At 52.4% G+C, this 16,460-nt stretch overlaps 1 protein-coding gene across 3 annotated transcripts in view; it reads left to right on the forward strand.

The window, feature by feature from the left end:
- The first annotated feature begins 675 nt into the window (after positions 1–675).
- The window catches only part of DLGAP4 (DLG associated protein 4), a 74,280-nt gene continuing 58,495 nt past the window's right edge, over positions 676–16,460 (forward strand). For all 3 annotated transcript variants that reach the window (XM_023754457.1, XM_023754454.1, XM_023754455.1), the window contains exons 1-5: positions 676–1,689; positions 4,411–4,655; positions 7,057–7,171; positions 10,108–10,158; positions 13,459–13,699. In XM_023754457.1, the coding sequence (XP_023610225.1) occupies positions 691–1,689; positions 4,411–4,655; positions 7,057–7,171; positions 10,108–10,158; positions 13,459–13,699 (1,651 nt within the window). In that variant the 5' untranslated portion in view covers positions 676–690. The remainder of the gene's footprint in view (positions 1,690–4,410; positions 4,656–7,056; positions 7,172–10,107; positions 10,159–13,458; positions 13,700–16,460) is intronic.

The following is a 16,460-nucleotide window of genomic DNA, read 5'->3' on the forward strand; positions in this document are numbered from 1 at the left end:
AAAGGTTGCAGGTGCGATTCCTGGTCAGGGCACATATCTAGGTTTCAGGTTTGATCCCCAGTCAGGGTGCACACGGTAGGCAACCGATCGATTTTTCTCTCACATTGATGTTTCCCCCTCTCTCCCTTCCTCTCTCTCTAAAAATCGATATTTTTAAAAATCCTCAGGTGAGGATTAAAAAAAAAGAAGAGGGGCCGAAACTGGTTTGGCTCAGTGGATAAAGCGTCAGCCTGCGGACTGAAAGGTCCCAGGTTCGATTCCGGTCAAGGGCATGTACCTGGGTTGCGGGCACATCCCCGGTGGGAGATGTGCGGGAGGCAGCTGGTCGATGTTTCTCTCTCATCGATGTTTCTAACTCTCTATCTCTCTCCCTTCCTCTCTGTAAAAAATCAATAAAATATATTTTTAAAAAAGAAGAAGAAGGTTGCATTATCAAGCAAGTGACCACTGTGGGCAGCTGGAGCTCAGCCTCCCTGGGCAGCTCCAGGAGACAATGTCTGAGGCTGGGGGAGGTGGCCAGGGGCCCAGGTTCACACTCATGTGGTCCTCCTAGAGCAACCTTCCCAACACCCTATCCCCTCCAAATCCAGCTGACCCCTTTCTGTCTTCTCTCCCCAGGATAGCCGCTGCCTGGGAGAGGCGACCCGGGCACCCCGCTAGGGTGACGGCCCTGCCCCAAGGGCCGAGATCATGAAAGGCCTCGGTGACAGCCGCCCCCGCCACCTCTCCGACAGCCTGGACCCACCACACGAGCCCCTGTTTGCAGGGCCTGACCGCAACCCCTACCTGCTGTCGCCCACGGAGGCCTTTGCCCGGGAGGCTCGCTTCCCTGGGCAGAATGCTTTGCCGGGGGATAGTCTCTTCCCGCTCAACAACCAGCTGCCACCACCAAGCAGTACCTTCCCCCGCATCCACTACAATTCCCACTTCGAGGTGCCAGAAGAGAGCCCCTTCCCCAGCCACGCCCAGGCCACCAAGATCAACCGGCTGCCCGCCAACCTCCTGGACCAGTTTGAGAAGCAACTGCCCATCCACCGAGATGGCTTCAGCACTCTCCAGTTCCCCCGGGGTGAGGCCAAGGCCCGGGGCGAGAGTCCTGGTCGCATCCGCCACCTGGTCCACTCGGTCCAGAGGCTCTTCTTCACCAAGGCACCCTCAATGGAGGGCACAGCAGGCAAGATCGGTGCCAATGGCAGCAAGAAAGGTGGCTTGGAGGACGGCAAGGGCCGGAGGGCCAAGAGCAAGGAGCGGGCCAAGGCTGGGGAGCCCAAAAGGCGCAGCCGCTCCAACATCTCGGGCTGGTGGAGCTCCGATGACAACTTGGACGGGGAGGGCGGTGCCTTCCGCAGCAGCGGGCCAGCCTCCGGGCTGATGACACTAGGCCGCCAGGCAGAACGCAGCCAGCCTCGTTACTTTATGCACGCCTACAACACCATCAGCGGGCACATGCTCAAAGCCGCCAAGAACAATACCACTGAGCTGACTGCCCCACCACCGCCGTCCGCACCCCCGGCCTCCTGCCCCAGCCTTGGGGTGGGCACTGACACCAACTATGTCAAGCGGGGCTCCTGGTCCACTCTGACCCTCAGCCACGCCCACGAGGTGTGCCAGAAGACCTCAGCCACCTTGGACAAGAGCCTGCTCAAGTCCAAATCCTGCCACCAGGGTCTAGCCTACCACTACCTGCAGGTGAGTCCCTTCAAGGGTCAGAGTGGGGGAGGGATGTGAGGAAGGCACGGTTGTGAGGTCCAACTGGGTCACAGATTCACTTGGAAAGTTGTTTTAGTCAGGCCTCTGTACTCCCCTAGGAAATGGGCGACCCGTGATACCTGCTCATAAGGGGATTCCTTCCACTGGCCATGCTCTCAGCAGACATCGATTAGGTCCCTTCTGAGATCAGCCCTGAGTGGGAACTAGAAATGTCCCTGCCCCGTAGAAGACAAATCTGGAAGCTGTGCCATCTACCCACCTCATAGGAGCAATTGCATGGTGTTCTAATTACCAGCCTCCTGCTTGCTACTCCCACCAGACTGGGCTCCTGGAGGACAGGGACCAGATCTGGTGCAGCTGTATGTCCCCAAGGCCCAGGACAGGGTTTGGCATAGAGGAAGTACTCGGGAAATGTGAAGGAGAGAGGGGTCGATGAACAGACGGACACTTAAATGAACAGAGCTAGAAATAAATAAGACATAGCCCCGATTGTCAGGATGCTTGGAGAGAGACACCTGAACAGACATGTCAATGTGAGCAGGATGTTCTGGGGAGAAGCATGGAGGGCTACAGGAGTGCAGAGGCCCTAACCCAGTTTGGGGGACTAGCTTTATTCTTTCAAACGCGAATGTTTATGGAGGCACTTGTGCACCAACACCACACTCAAGGAAAGAGGCAGAAAGCTCAGACATCTCCGCTGCCACACATCCCCCAGGTTTCTCAAGGGCAGGGAGATGGCAGAGCCCAAGATGTGGGTGGAAGTTAGAGGAAGCAGATTTTAAGTACATGTCAAGATGGAAGGAGCTGCTTCTATAGGTAATGAGCTGGCATACCTTGGGGGAGGGGAGGATATGCCAGTGCAGGCCTGGCCAGGCTTTGGGAATACATTAGATGCATTTTGAACCAATGAACATCAAAGTCTGACAAAGCCCCGAGTTCTTGTCATTCTATATAAAATTCCAAAGACAGTGAGACTAAGGGGGAGAAAGGCTATTTTTTTAATAGGGAGAAAATGAAATCTAGGTAGTACTTTATATATTTAAGGCTTTTAATGCTCTCAATCCACTTCCTAGTTTAGAAATATAAGAGTTTTGGGTGACCTGGCTCCCTCTCAAAATGGTATGGTTGGTCTGATCATGTGAAAATGCTTCCAAAACACCATGAAAGGGTGAGCCTGCAGGCCCTGAGGCTGCGCTGCCTGCTTACATACAGGGAGAGATATGGGTGGGGGTTATGGTTGCAACACATTTTGAGCAGAAATATACAAGGCCATGTTCCCAGGGACAGATAGAGGTAAGGAGGCTGGACTAGCAAATGGTTTAGGGATAAAATATACAGGCTCTCGTGACTGTCTGGGTAGTCAGCCGGGGAAAGGGGTTTGAGAAGGCTGAAGGGAGTCCCTAGGGTGGGAGTCCAGAGAGGGACCGTCCCTCCCTCAGCTGGGAATTGGCCACTGGCAATGTGGTATTTATGGTGTCTGTGCAGCCATGCTGATTTGGGGAGTGTGCATTTGTGTACCTAGTGAAGAATGGATATGTTGTGTACACTGGGAAATATGCATACCTGGGCATCCATGGTGAAGTATAGACCTAGTGAGGGTGTGTCCTATATATGTGTTGAGGAAAAGATATGGTGATCTGGGCACATGTTGAGATGTGTCCATGGTGCAATGGTGGCAAGCATGTATGTGAGGTGTGTGAGTATGCTCCGGGTTCACGTTGTATACGTGTTGAGGGTGTACACATGATGTAGGGGCTACTGGGGTGCATCCTTGGTGAGATGGGTGTGTATGGGAAAGTATGCTTGCTCTCAGATATGTACACAGGGCAAGGCCTGTTTACTCTGTGCTGGCACTGAGGTGCATGTAAGTGCTGAGATATGCATCCTCATCCATCACGAGGTGAACATCCACTGCGTGTACATGTGTGTATTAGATGAATGAGGGGTGTAGGCTGTGAGTGCAGCCCTGGAGCAGAGCCTGGCCTTAGAAGGACAGAGGGGTTCCCCTCTGTTGGTTTCTGCCACTGTAACCACTGTGGACTGACTGCCTCACAGCTGTGATCTCACTTGCCCTTATCACAACCCCTTCCACAGGTGGGATGCCCGAGGTTCAGAAGGTAAAACCGAGCCCCTTTCCCAGCTTACCCAGCGGCTGCTCCATCCTGGAAGCCAGCTCTCCAGTACCTCAGTTTACTGACCTGTGGGATGAGGGATTGTGATCGGCTTGGAGGGTGCAACCCCCATACTGATATGCCATCGTTCTCTCCCATCCTAGGGCGGGGCTCTTGGTGTCAGGTCTGGGGACCTCCCTCAGGCCTGCTGTTCTCATCTGTGCAGTGGGATGGATCAAAAGCCACCCGCTGAGATAGCAGGGGAGGTGACGGAACACTGGCTACTCAGGAAGGTAGCTGCGGTGGAGGCCTTTGTGAGCATACATCCTTGGGCAGTTTTGCTGGGGCACCCCGCCTGGATCCATGGAGAACTCTGAGGTCGTAGATGGGCAGGGACTTGCGTATGTACGGCCCATAGAGAAGGTGTGGCAGAGCCGGCTCTGGAACCCGGCCATCCTTCCCAGCCCGGGCTGCTTCCATGGCAATGCCCAGCACCAAAGGCTGAGCTCTCTGAGCTGGGGAGCCCGAGGCTGAGCGGCCGGGGCTTCCCTGGAAGTGTCTGTGCTGAGGCCGTTCCTCCCATCCCCAGGTGCCCGGCGGCGGTGGCGGCGAGTGGAGCGCCGCACTGCTGTCCCCGCACGATGCGGACACCACAACGGAGGGCCACATCCCCTGCCGACGCATGCGCAGCGGCAGCTACATCAAGGCCATGGGCGACGAGGACAGCGACGACTCCGGCGGCAGCCCCAAGCCCTCACCCAAGACTGCGGCGCGGCGCCAGAGCTACCTGCGGGCCACGCAGCAGTCGCTGGGAGAGCAGAGCAACCCGCGCAGGTGAACGCGCAGTCCCTCCCCCTAGAGCCCCGCCCCAGGCAAGCCCTGCCCCGAAGCCCCGCCCCTAGGAGGCCTCTAGTCCATCACGTCCAATCGGGCCCCAGGAGATCTCAGCTCTCACCTGAGCCCCGGCCCCGCCCGTGGAAGCCCCACCCACAGGTTAACCCGGCTTCATTGGAGCTCCGCCCCTTCAGGTGAGCCCTGCCCGCACAGGAATTCTTCCCTGGGGAAGCCTCATCACGCTTCCTACCAGCCCCGCTCACAGGTAAGCCTTACCCCTAAGTGAGCCCCTCACAGTTATGCCCCATCCCTGGGAACCTCGCCTTCCTCCCTTTCGGCTGCCCCCAGAGAGCCCAATCCCACAGATGAATCTTGTCTCAGATCCAGGTGAACCCGAGCCCACAACCATCCAAACGGTTCACCTACGCTAGGTGAACCCGCCTTCACATTAGCCTCCTTCCTGAGATGCCCGTCCTCAGGTTGGCCCTTGCACTTGGATGAGTTGACTTTGGAAAGCCCCTCCATTTGGTGAACCATCTCATAATTCCCCACCCCCCCCCCTCACCCCACCTCCCAGTTAAGGTCTGGCCACAGGTGAGCCTCATCCTTTGGTAAACCAGGAAAGCCTGACTCTGACTGGCCCAGGTAAACCCTGCCCTTAGGAGTGCCGTCCCCAGGCGAATTCCACTCTCACAGAGGACCTGCCCCAGGGAACACTTTACTTCAGGCGAGGAGAACCAAGGTCACCACTTATGTTAGCACTGCCCAGGAAAGGTCAGAGGCCCCTCTGCCCATCCCTCTGTAATGGACCCCTGGGGTGAGCTCCAAGATTGGGAAGGAGGGAGGATCCAGAAGTCAAGAGAGATAGGCAGCCTTCACCTGTCCCATCACCCTCCTGCAATTCCACTATTCAAGCCTTATCCTGTTGCTTTAAGACTTGGAAGAGTTCGTGAAAGTGTGAACAAATGAAACATATGCACACAGAAAGCAGCAATTAAAATGTTAGAGAAAGAGGTGAGGCATTCACATGCAGAAGTCGCCATGGGGATTAGAACAGAAAAGAATGAGAGGCAAGTTAAGGAAAGTCTATCGAATGAGTACAAAACGGGTGAAACTTGGTATAGGGGATTCAAAGTCCACTGAGGAAGAAAAACAGAAGCAAGTCAGAAACAAACAAAAGAAAGACTAGGAAGAGTTAAAGAAAACAAGCTTAGTCCTAGTTCCCCAATTACTGGGGGCATGGACCCAGGCTTCATGGAGGAGGTAGTTTGGGAGGACTGAGACAGAGGAAAGACAGGCCAGGTGACAGCAGGACTGAGGCAGTGAGGGGAGAAGCCAGGAGTCTCTCGGGCTGGGACAGAGGCAGGGAATGGTCTGCTGGAGGGAATTCAGGACACTACTGGCCAGTCCCAGGTCAGTCCCTCTCTGAGCCTCATTTTCCCCATCTTTAAGTGAGAGGGCTGAGCTAGCTTTTAGGCCTGAGACCCCACAATTCTATGAATGACCAATGGACACTGATGTTGGAGAGGTGGTTAGGACCAGGGCAGAGGCCTTGAATAAGAGGAAATCAATCAATAATGGTAGCAGAAATAGTACTGAGGACCATCTGCTAGCACTTGCTGTACTCTGGGGTCTACTGCCCCAGTGCACTTTAATCCGCACCACTGAATGCTCCTCGTCACAGCCCCGCAGGCACCCACAGTGTCATTCCCACTTAATAGGCGAGGAAACTGACGCTTAAACAAGGGTGATGACTTGTCCAGGGTCACCCAGTGAGGAAGCTGGACTCCAATTCAAGCCCGTCTATAGCAAGAGCCTGAGCTGTTGGCTGCTTGGACCTTGTCCCCAGAGTAGTGAGGGGTAGGAGGGGGCAGAAGCAGGGTCAGGTAGATGTGAGAAAGATTGAAGAACAGGGGCCATGGAGAGAATTGGTGAGTCTTCAGGGACCTGGTGGAGGCCACCTGATCATCCTGCTGAAACTGAGGCCCTTTGGGCAGCCCTAGTCTGAGATCAATGCTGTGGGGTCTTGCCCCCACCTCCTCTGTCCAGCCCCTGGAATTGCCCCAGACCTGCAAGGGAGGGGACTGTAGCATTGAGCTGGTGTGGGCCACCTCAGGATTGGAACGGTCAAACGCAAGCTTATGCTGCCACCTCACGGCTGCAGCGGGCATGACAAGTGTGTACTTCCTGCACCTGCCAGCCTCACAAGGCCTCCAAAGGCGAGGAGTGCTCCCCTTTGCTCACTGCCCAACCACCACCACACCATTACTCGGGCTGGCAGTGACCTCCATTTTTCTCTCTGCCATTTGATGACCTTGGCTAGTCTTTCCCCCTCTGAGCTTCAGTTTCCCAGGCTGAACAGTGGGTGAGCTGAGCCCTGTCTGCTCCCCACCCCCACCAGGAGTCTGGACCGCCTGGATTCCGTGGACATGCTGCTGCCCTCCAAGTGTCCGAGCTGGGAGGAAGACTACAACCCCATCAGCGACAGCCTCAATGACTCCAGCTGCATCAGCCAGGTGAGGGTGGTGGGCAGCCAGAAGGACAGTGTGCTTGACAGACAGAGCCCCCCCCCTCTCACCCAGGGGGACACACATCAACGCCCAACCCCTGTTGAGTGGTCTGCATTGTGCTTCTGTTTAGTCTGTTCTCGGAGCTAGCTATGTGTGTCTCTCTGTCCCACTGACTGTCCTGTGGCTGGTGAGCAGTCACAGGGCCTGACATTGCATGGCCTAAGCTGGGTCCTGAGGGAGGGCCCACACCATGGCTGTAGACGCAGGAGCCCTGAGGTTAGGGAACTGGAGACCTGGGTTTGGGTCCCATCTTGTCTCTGACTAGAGGAACCCAGAACAAGTCGCTTCCTCCCAGAGCATGTTCCCTGATTTACCACAAGAGGGTGGTAATTTCTATTTCAACAGGTCGTGAGGAATCAATGAGATAATAATGAACATAAAGTGCCCAGCAAAGGGTAGCTACCTTTATGGTGCTTATCGCTTTCTTGCTGTGTGACTTCACACAAATTGCTTCTCCACTCTGGACTACTAACAGCAATAAGCATACGGTGCTGCACTTTTAATTCTCAGCTCCTCGAACCCTCACAGCCACCCCCAGAGGGGGCATTATTATTCTTATCCTCATTTCAAAGATGAGGATACTGCGACTCAGAGAGGTGAGGTCACACAGCTAGGAGGAGGCAAAGCTGGGTAGGAATCCAGAGCTGTCAGACCCACCTCTGGATCCCAGCCCTTGCCAGGTGTTCAGTACTTTAGAGTTTGCAAAGGTGGGACTAGCCAAGGCTTGAGGGCTTCCCCCATGGAGTGGACTTGGAGACAAGGCCCAGAGAGAGCATACCCCGGCCAATAGTGGTACAGCAAGGCAGCGAGGGCAGCCAGATGCAGACCCAACCTTCTCTCTGTGTGCAGTCCCATGGCCCAGGCTAATGGACTGCTTAGAATCAGAAGGCTTTGGAACCCCCAACTCCTCAACACTCCATTATTCCTAGTCTGGCCAAACCTTTCCCAGGCCCCCAACCTCAGATTGTCATTCCCAGACTCCAAGGAGACTGACCTCAGGTGTGGGGAGGGGTACAGCATCCCAGACATGGGACCCTCTGCCACCCTCATCCTGGCCCCACCAAGTCTTACCTGAATAGTTGTCCTGGCCTCCATGCCTGCCACCTCCAGTGTGGTCTCAGTGGCCAGAGAGAGCTTTTAAAAGACTTAAGTCAGGCCCTGGCCAGGTAACTCAATTAGTTAAAATGCCATCCCTATATGCCAAGGTTTGGGGTTCAATCCCCAGTAAGGGCACATTCAAGAGTTAACCTATAACTGTATCAATAAGTGAAACAAATAGATATTTCTCTTTCTCTCTCTCTCTCTCTCTCTCTCTCTCTCTCTCTCATCAATAATTTTTTAAAATTACATATACAATGGCCTGGCCACCGTGGCTCAGTGGTTAAGCATTGACCTATGAACCAGGAGATCAAGGTTTGATTCCTAGTCAGGGCACATACCCAGGTTGTGGGCTCAATCCCCAGTATGGGGCATGCAGGAGGCAGCCAATCAATGATTCTCTTTTATCATTGATGTTTTTATCTCTCTCTCCCTCTCCCTTCCTCTCTGAAATCAATAAAAATAAAAAAAAGAAATATACAGTGAAAGACTAAAGTCAGATCACACCATACCCCTGCTCAAACCCTCCCATGGCTCCCACCACACCCAGGTGAGAGCCAGAGTCCTTACTGGGTCCCGTGAGGCCCTGCCTCCCTCTGGGACATGATCTCAGTTTGCTCTGTGACTCACCCTGCTCCGTCCACACTGGCCTCCTCTCTGCTCCTTACACATCTTATCCCTGCCCAGGCCACTGCATTTGCTATTGCGTCTCCCAGGAGCACTCTCCTCTCAAATCTTTGCACAGCTGACTCTTCCCTGCATTTCAGGTCTTGGCTCAAATGTCACCTCCTCAGCGGGGCCTGCCCTCTCGTGTAAAGTGCTTCATTTTCTTGGCAGCACTTACCACGATCTAGCATTACATTTGTTTACTTCTTTACTTAATATCTGTCTCACTCTTAAGACTGAGAGCTTCCTAAAAGTGAGGGCCTTGCTTGTTCCCCACAGTGTCCCCAGTACGGGGCACAGGGCATGCAGGTGTGTGCTGGATGGACAGCTTCCCTCCCTGTCTCTCCCATTCTATCATGTTCTCTTCTCTCGGCTCTCAGTCTTCCTGTCTGTACCTGTCTCCCTCTGTTTTTCTCTCACGTCATTCACATTTTTCTCTGACTCTAGTGTGTCTCATTTCCATGTTTCTCTCTGGGTCTGTCTGTCTCTCTCTCACACCCATCTTCATCCCCTGCCTGGCCCTGGCACTTGGAACATTTTTGTCCTTTAGCTACACAAAAAGGCACAGATATCAGCCAGGCTGGGGACCCCAGCAGGTCTCTCCTATTACCCCCTGACTAGCCCCAGCTCTGTCCTAGTATAGGGTCCTCTGAACCCCCAAACATTCACCTCCAGAAGCTTGAGCGACCTGAGCCAAAGTCAGAGATTTGTCAGCTCTAAGCTGTGTCTCTGCAGCCTTAATTCCTGTCCGAGAGAGCTTGTCCCACCAGGCATTGGACTGTGCAGGCCCTGACCAGGGAAGAGAAGGCTCTGGGCTCTGTCCCTAAACTACAGATCCTGGGGGATGCCTGCCAGGTAAGAGGCAGCAGACAGGGCATCCATGGTGCCAGGGGCCAGACCAGGAGAAAGAAGTGTAAACAGCACATTACAAATTCCCTGAAGGAGTGAGCCTCCCATCCCTGGAGGAAGCCAAGTGAGACCTCCTAGCACCTGGGCTACAGCCAATCTGAGGAGGAGGTTAGACCAGCCAGCCACAAGTTCTATTGCAGCCGAGCCTGAACAACCCACCCCAGCCCCAGCCTTGGTCTCCCCATAACCCTCCCCTTCTCTTTCTACAGATTTTCGGACAGGCCTCCCTGATCCCCCAGTTGTTTGGCCATGAGCAGCAGGTCAGTATGTTTACCATTTTTTCATACCCCAATCCCAGAATCCAGAGCTGGGTCTTAGGCCTGGCATCTGGGTGGTCCTAGCTCCCAGCCTGAACAGGTAAAAGCAGAGCCAGCACCAGGAAAGCCACCTCCAATGAAGGTGGAGTCTAGGCTCATGTTGGCGCCTTGACCTTCCACTCCTTGGCCCTATTGCTTCACTTCTCTATGCCTGTTTCCTCCTCCCCAGAATAGGAAAGAATGGGTGAGGTTCTATGATAGGGTAAGAAATAACTCCAGGACAAGGGGAAGCATTCCCTGAGTCTTCTGGCTCCCTCCCTCCTCACCTCCCCCAACGCTGGGGAAAATCCTGGGCAGACTATTTTATTTGGACAGGCTGGGGGCTGGTGGTATTGACCTCAGCCCCGAGATGCCCTAACTTTTCTCCTTTTGGGGCCTTTAAAGATGTTGGGACTTTCTGAATGCAGAGACTTTTCAATTTTACTAAAGTTGATGGAGGCGGGGCCAGTCCTGATATTGTCTTTGGTAAGGGTGCTTCCCTACCAAGCACACTCATCCTGCCCCTGGAAGTGGCCCTCTCCTACACTCCCCCCCATTGACCCTCTCCTCCCTCCAAGCCCCAAGACCAGAAACTAGAGCAGGAAAGGTGCTCTGAGCTCAGCCCCTCATTGTGCCCAGGAGTAGCCAAGGGACTTGTCTAAGGCCACATTCTACAGAGGCAGAACTAACTAGGACTGGGCCCCGTATTGCCTGATGCCAGACATGGATGCCTTATGTGCCTCCCACCCCGATGTCACATTATCCTCAAAGGTTTTTGGGAGTCCACAGTAGGCCAGGCAACCCATAGGGCAGTTCCCTGCACACAGTGTGTCCTCAGTGATACACATGCCACCAGCACTGACCAGGTGACCCCCCCGACCCGCCAGAGCTTGCAAGCATCTTAACCAACACTTACAAATCCTTGCACTCACCCCACAGAGCTGCCCATTATCCTAGGTACAGGTTAGCAGGTGCTTACTCTCCCAGACACTATTCTAAATCTGTGATATTAATTATATCACTTAATCTTGATAACAATCCTATGAAATTTGGTCTATAACTAGTCCCCATGTTATACCCTTGATCTTAGCCAAAAGGCTGAAAGCAGTGTTAGCCTCCATTTTATAGATGGGGAAACTGAAGCACTGAACAGTTAAATGACTTGCCCACATTCGTATTGTGAGGAAATTATGAACCAGGGACTGAAACCCTGGCAGTCTAGCTCCAGAGCTGAGCCATTACTGTGAAATCCCAAAGCAAGACCTCATTGCCCTTGGCAATCACAAGGGCCTCTCAGTATATTTCAGGTGGCAGCGTTGGAAGATAAACACCTATCTCTCTTTACTAGCCCCTGCATTTTGAATATGCCACACTGCCTTTTAATTTATCAGCACTACCCAGTAGAACTTCTGCAGTGATAGGATTGTTCTGTAACCCATGCTCTCCAATAAGGTAGCATGAGCAAGTGAAATGTGAATAAGGAAATGAATTTTTTATTTAATTTTAATTAATTTAAACCTAAATAGCCACACATGGTTACTACTGTAACAGCTTCAGACCTTTCCAAACATATGCTTGCAATTGGGCGATGTCATTTTACTTGATGCAGTCAGACAAGTACACAGGCATTTCATTTCATTTAGATGGAGAAACACTGACCCAGAGAATAGGGATGACCTGAGATCACACAGTCCGGTCCAGAGCAGAGCTGGCCCAGGCCCAGCTCCATCCTTTCCTTCACATGGTGCTCAGTCATGGGCTTCCCTCCCCTGTAGCCCCAGGCCTCCCCCAGGACCTCCATCCAGTGTCCCTTTTTGGCCAGCTGACTCCTCAGCTTATACTCTGTGATCCCCAGTTACCAACATGACCCAAAACATGAGTCAGGCAGATGCTTCTAGAATCCTTGAAGACTGTATGTATGGTGAGGACCCTCTGTGCTCACACCTCCAGCTGCAGATTTGTAGGATCTTCATCAGTCATCTTTGGAAGAACACTTAGAAGCCATCTAGGTGAGAATGAATTAGATGAGAGATGGGAAATAGCAGCCATTCTGGAATTCTCCACACTGCCCATGGCAGGCATCACTAATCTGTCCTCACTGCCACTACCCTGGTCCGGTCTTAAGTTCTCTCAACAGACTATCCCAGCAGTTTCATCTCTGGCCTCTCCCTCCATTCCAGACCCCTCCCCAGTATCCACTCTGTATGCCAGGGCTGGATTAATCTTCCTTAAATATACATTTGGAGTGTTTGATTCTGCACTTACTCACTGGGTTCCCCTGGTAAGTGTCTTCCCCTCACTGCATGTGGTATGAGTTATCTCATTAATCTTGATGACAATCCTATAAAATTTGGTCTGTAATTAACGCCCATTTTATAGATGGTAAATATCTATAAATTTTAAGGTAGTAAATATCTAGCACACCTATTGGCACCCCTCACTCCAGCATTCCGAGCAGACATTAATAACTGATTATAGCCCTAGCTGGTTTGGCTCAGTGGATAGAGCGTCAGACTGCAGACTAAAGGGCCCTGGGCTCAATTCCGGTCAAGGGCACATGCCCGGGTTGCGGGCTCGATCCCCAGTTGGGGGCGTGCAGGAGGCAGTGGGTCAATGATTCTCTGTCATCATTGATGTTTCTATCTCTCCCTTTCCCTTCCTCCCTTAAATCAATAAAAATATTTTTTTTTAAAAAACAATTTATTGCCAAACCGGTTTGGCTCAGTGGATAGAGCGTCGGCCTGCGGACTGAAAGGTCCCAGGTTCGATTCCGGTCAAGGGCATGTACCTTGGTTGCGGGCACATCCCCAGTGGGAGGTGTGCAGGAGGCAGCTGGTCGATGTTTCTCTCTCATCGATGTTTCTAACTCTCTATCCCTCTCCCTTCCTCTCTGTAAAAAATCAATAAAATATATTTAAAAAAAATTAAAAAAAAAAAACAATTTATTATAGCATACATTCCCCTACTAAATTTATATGTGGCCGCAAAATCTATCTGTCCATCAGTGTGGACACACAGGTATAATCTAGTTAATATCCTGGAAACTGTCCTTAACAGTTTCTCCTCCATTGTAGAGATGGGGAAATGAGAAGGGCTGTGTATCTCCAAGGGCTCATCTGCTCATCCCATTCTGAGATGGGGGAGGGGGGCGGGGGCTGGGTTGCGGCCCCACAGACTCCACAGCCCAGCACCTGAGCCAGCCACACAGTAGCCCGGCCCTGGGTGAGCAGAGCTGGCCCCTGACGCCTGCCTTTGCCTGGACAGGTACGGGAGGCGGATCTGAGCGACCAGTATGAGGCGGCCTGCGAGTCGGCCTGCAGCGAAGCAGAGTCGACAGCGGCGGAGGCGCTTGACTTGCCGCTGCCGAGCTACTTCCGCTCCCGCAGCCACAGCTACCTGCGCGCCATCCAGGCGGGCTGCTCTCAGGAGGAGGACAGTGTCTCCCTGCAGTCCCTCTCCCCACCACCCAGCACCAGTAGCCTCAGCAACAGTCGCACGCTTCCGAGTGAGTACCGAGTTGAGGGGAAGGGTTTTGTTTTGCTTTGCTCAGGGCAGGGGCAGCCAGTGGGAAATGCTGGGGAGGAATTCGCGGTGGGCTGGCCAGGATTGGAGGGATGATTAGGAGCAAAGCAGGAGGCCTGGGGGCTGAACTACTCACCAACTGGCGAATTGGTGCTCAAATGGGGGTCACAGCGGCAGATGCCAGCACTGGTGGCCCGGGGGAGGGGGCTGGAGAAGGCCCCAGCTAATGGGAAGTACTTGGTTGCCAGTGGCTGTCAATGAGCAGCCCTGGCTCAGAGCAGCCACCTACTGGTGGGCTGGGCTCACTGAAGTTCTAGGCGCCTGTTTGGATTAGTTCCGTTATGCAAACCTGTGGGGTGGACAGGGCCCTCCAGAGAAGGCAGAGCCTTCTGGGAGAGGATGGGATCTGCATTGAGCCTTCTCAAAAGGCGTGAGTTTGCAGGTTTCTCTCATACCCTTCCTGATACTTGTTCTAAATCCTCTGGCGATAACGCATGCAGGATCAGGGTAAGAAGAGAACCTGTATCACAGAACAAGCCATGAAAATCAACAAAATCAAGGCCACGGAAAATCATAGCACAATATCTGGTTCAATAGAGAGAGCTTTGAGGTTACTCTGGCTAGCTGGTTCTCTCCCTGAGCCTGTTTCCCCATCTATAAATAGTAAATTGGGGCATAAGCCAGACCCTAGGAGGCCCTTGGGGAGATGAAATTATGACTGAGTGTAAAAAGTGTTTATCAGGGCCTTGCAAGCACTAGGAGCTGACAAGTGGTAGCTGTTATCAGACTGGACTATGAGCTTCCTAACAATTGAAGGCAACTGGTGTTGGATTGTTGTCAAAAGAGAGACAGCTGTTTCAAGTACTTAATTGGTGTTTGGTGTTCATAAATGAACCTGAATCCTGTGGATAGTCTACACACAGGAAACCAGCTTGTTGACTGAACGAACTGGTCTTTTCAGGGGGGCAGAGCAAGAATCCACTTTGTTTACCTGTTGCCTGGGTGATGCATGGGCAGATCCTTGAACTATATCCAGCCACTTTTAAACCTTAAGGAACAGTCTCCTTTGCAGGTATTAAGAGCTCAGTCTGGTCTCATTTCAAACTTGTCTACCTCAGCATCTCGTGCACCTGCAGCTGGGCGTGGTAGTCAATGCCTTCTCTGTTCCTTGTTCTCCAGTGGCCGTTTCTGGTCCCTCCAGGTGGGAGGGCGAGGTAGCTAGTGCAGATGCTGTATGCTGGCTCTTTCTCCTATGTGGTGCTTTTGGAGTTTCTCCTATCCTGCAGGGCCACATGGTGCCTTCTTTTCTGACATGGGTGATGTCCCTCCAGCCCACTGTTTCTCCATCCAGTGGTCCCCCTCCTCCCCACTCAGCCTCTTTTTGCTAGGGGGCCTGGCCCTGCCAGGCAGCCACTTGGGCAGAATTCTCTGAAGACAGCTCCCGCCCTGCTTTCTTCCTTGGCTCCCACATAACCCATGTGAAATGAGGCCTTTGCCTTGCAGCACTCTGAAAGCATGGATTGGTCTGCTCTGAAAGTACAGCCTTCCTTCTAGAACTGCTGTCACACATAGGTAGCCCTGCCAGCCATTCCATTTTAGAGGTCTACAAGCAAGTGACCTCTAAAGGCCCAGGTTCTATGGCCTTCAAATCCAGAGGATCCCTGCCAGGCTCTCCCAGTCCTCTACAGTCCCCATAGGAGCCTTGGGTACATGATCAGATTTTCCACATCATCAGGCCCATGAGAAATTCTCTAAGTACAAAGTGGGCCTGGGGGGACATATAGCACCCTAGCAATTTTCTTCAAATAAACCCCCATTCACTAATCTTCCCCGACACCAATCATTCATGAACGAGCTGAGGATGGATGATGGGCTACATGTCTCAGAACTATTTGGGTTCCTGTATTTGCAGGGGGGCAGATCTAGGGGGGCTATTGCTAGAGTAGTACTGTATAACAACCAACCACAAAATCGGTATGATACAACAGTTAACATTTATTTCTTGCTCCCAAGTTTGTGAATTAACTGGGACAGCTCTGCTTCTGTGGCTGAAGGGTCCTCCTGTGATCAGTGGCCTACCCAGGGCATATTCTCATGGTGATGGCAAGAGCACCAGAGAGCAAGTCTAGCTATACATGCACATTTCAAGGCCCCTGCTTGTATAATATTTGCCAAAATGCTATTGGCTAAAGTAAGTCATATGACTGAGTTCAAAGACAAGGGATGGAAAAGTACCTCCCACCTTTGTGTCAGAAACTGTATTTACATGGCAAAGGAGTGAAGAATCAGGATCAATAATTCAATCTACTACAGTCCACTCTCTTGGCCATATTGACTTAGAAAATACATTTATCCTCAAGACCACCCCCCACCCACCCCCAAGTTTCATCCAATCGTAACATCAAGATCTCATGACTTATGTCAGGTCTGGATGTGACTCCTCTTGATTGAGTGATCTAAAATCTAAAGAGACAGTTGTCCACCTCCTACCCGTAACTCTCCACACATCCAGCATACATTGGTGAAATAGAGACAAGATAACTGCAATTCACACTCCTGTTCACAAAAAAGAGAAAAGGAATTCAGAGACTTACTGATCCCTGGCAGTTCTGAAGTTCTGGGCAAATGTTGGACGAATACTCTAGGATAGGAAATTACCTTGATGAGGCCCAAGCTGTACCACCAGGGGTTGACTCCCTAACCCAGTGTGTTCTCAGCAGCTCTCGGTTCTGCTCTCTGAAAGC

The sequence above is a fragment of the Myotis lucifugus genome, unplaced genomic scaffold (genome assembly GCF_000147115.1).
Source record: "Myotis lucifugus unplaced genomic scaffold, Myoluc2.0 scaffold_60, whole genome shotgun sequence".
NCBI classification, from domain to species: Eukaryota; Metazoa; Chordata; class Mammalia; order Chiroptera; family Vespertilionidae; genus Myotis; species Myotis lucifugus.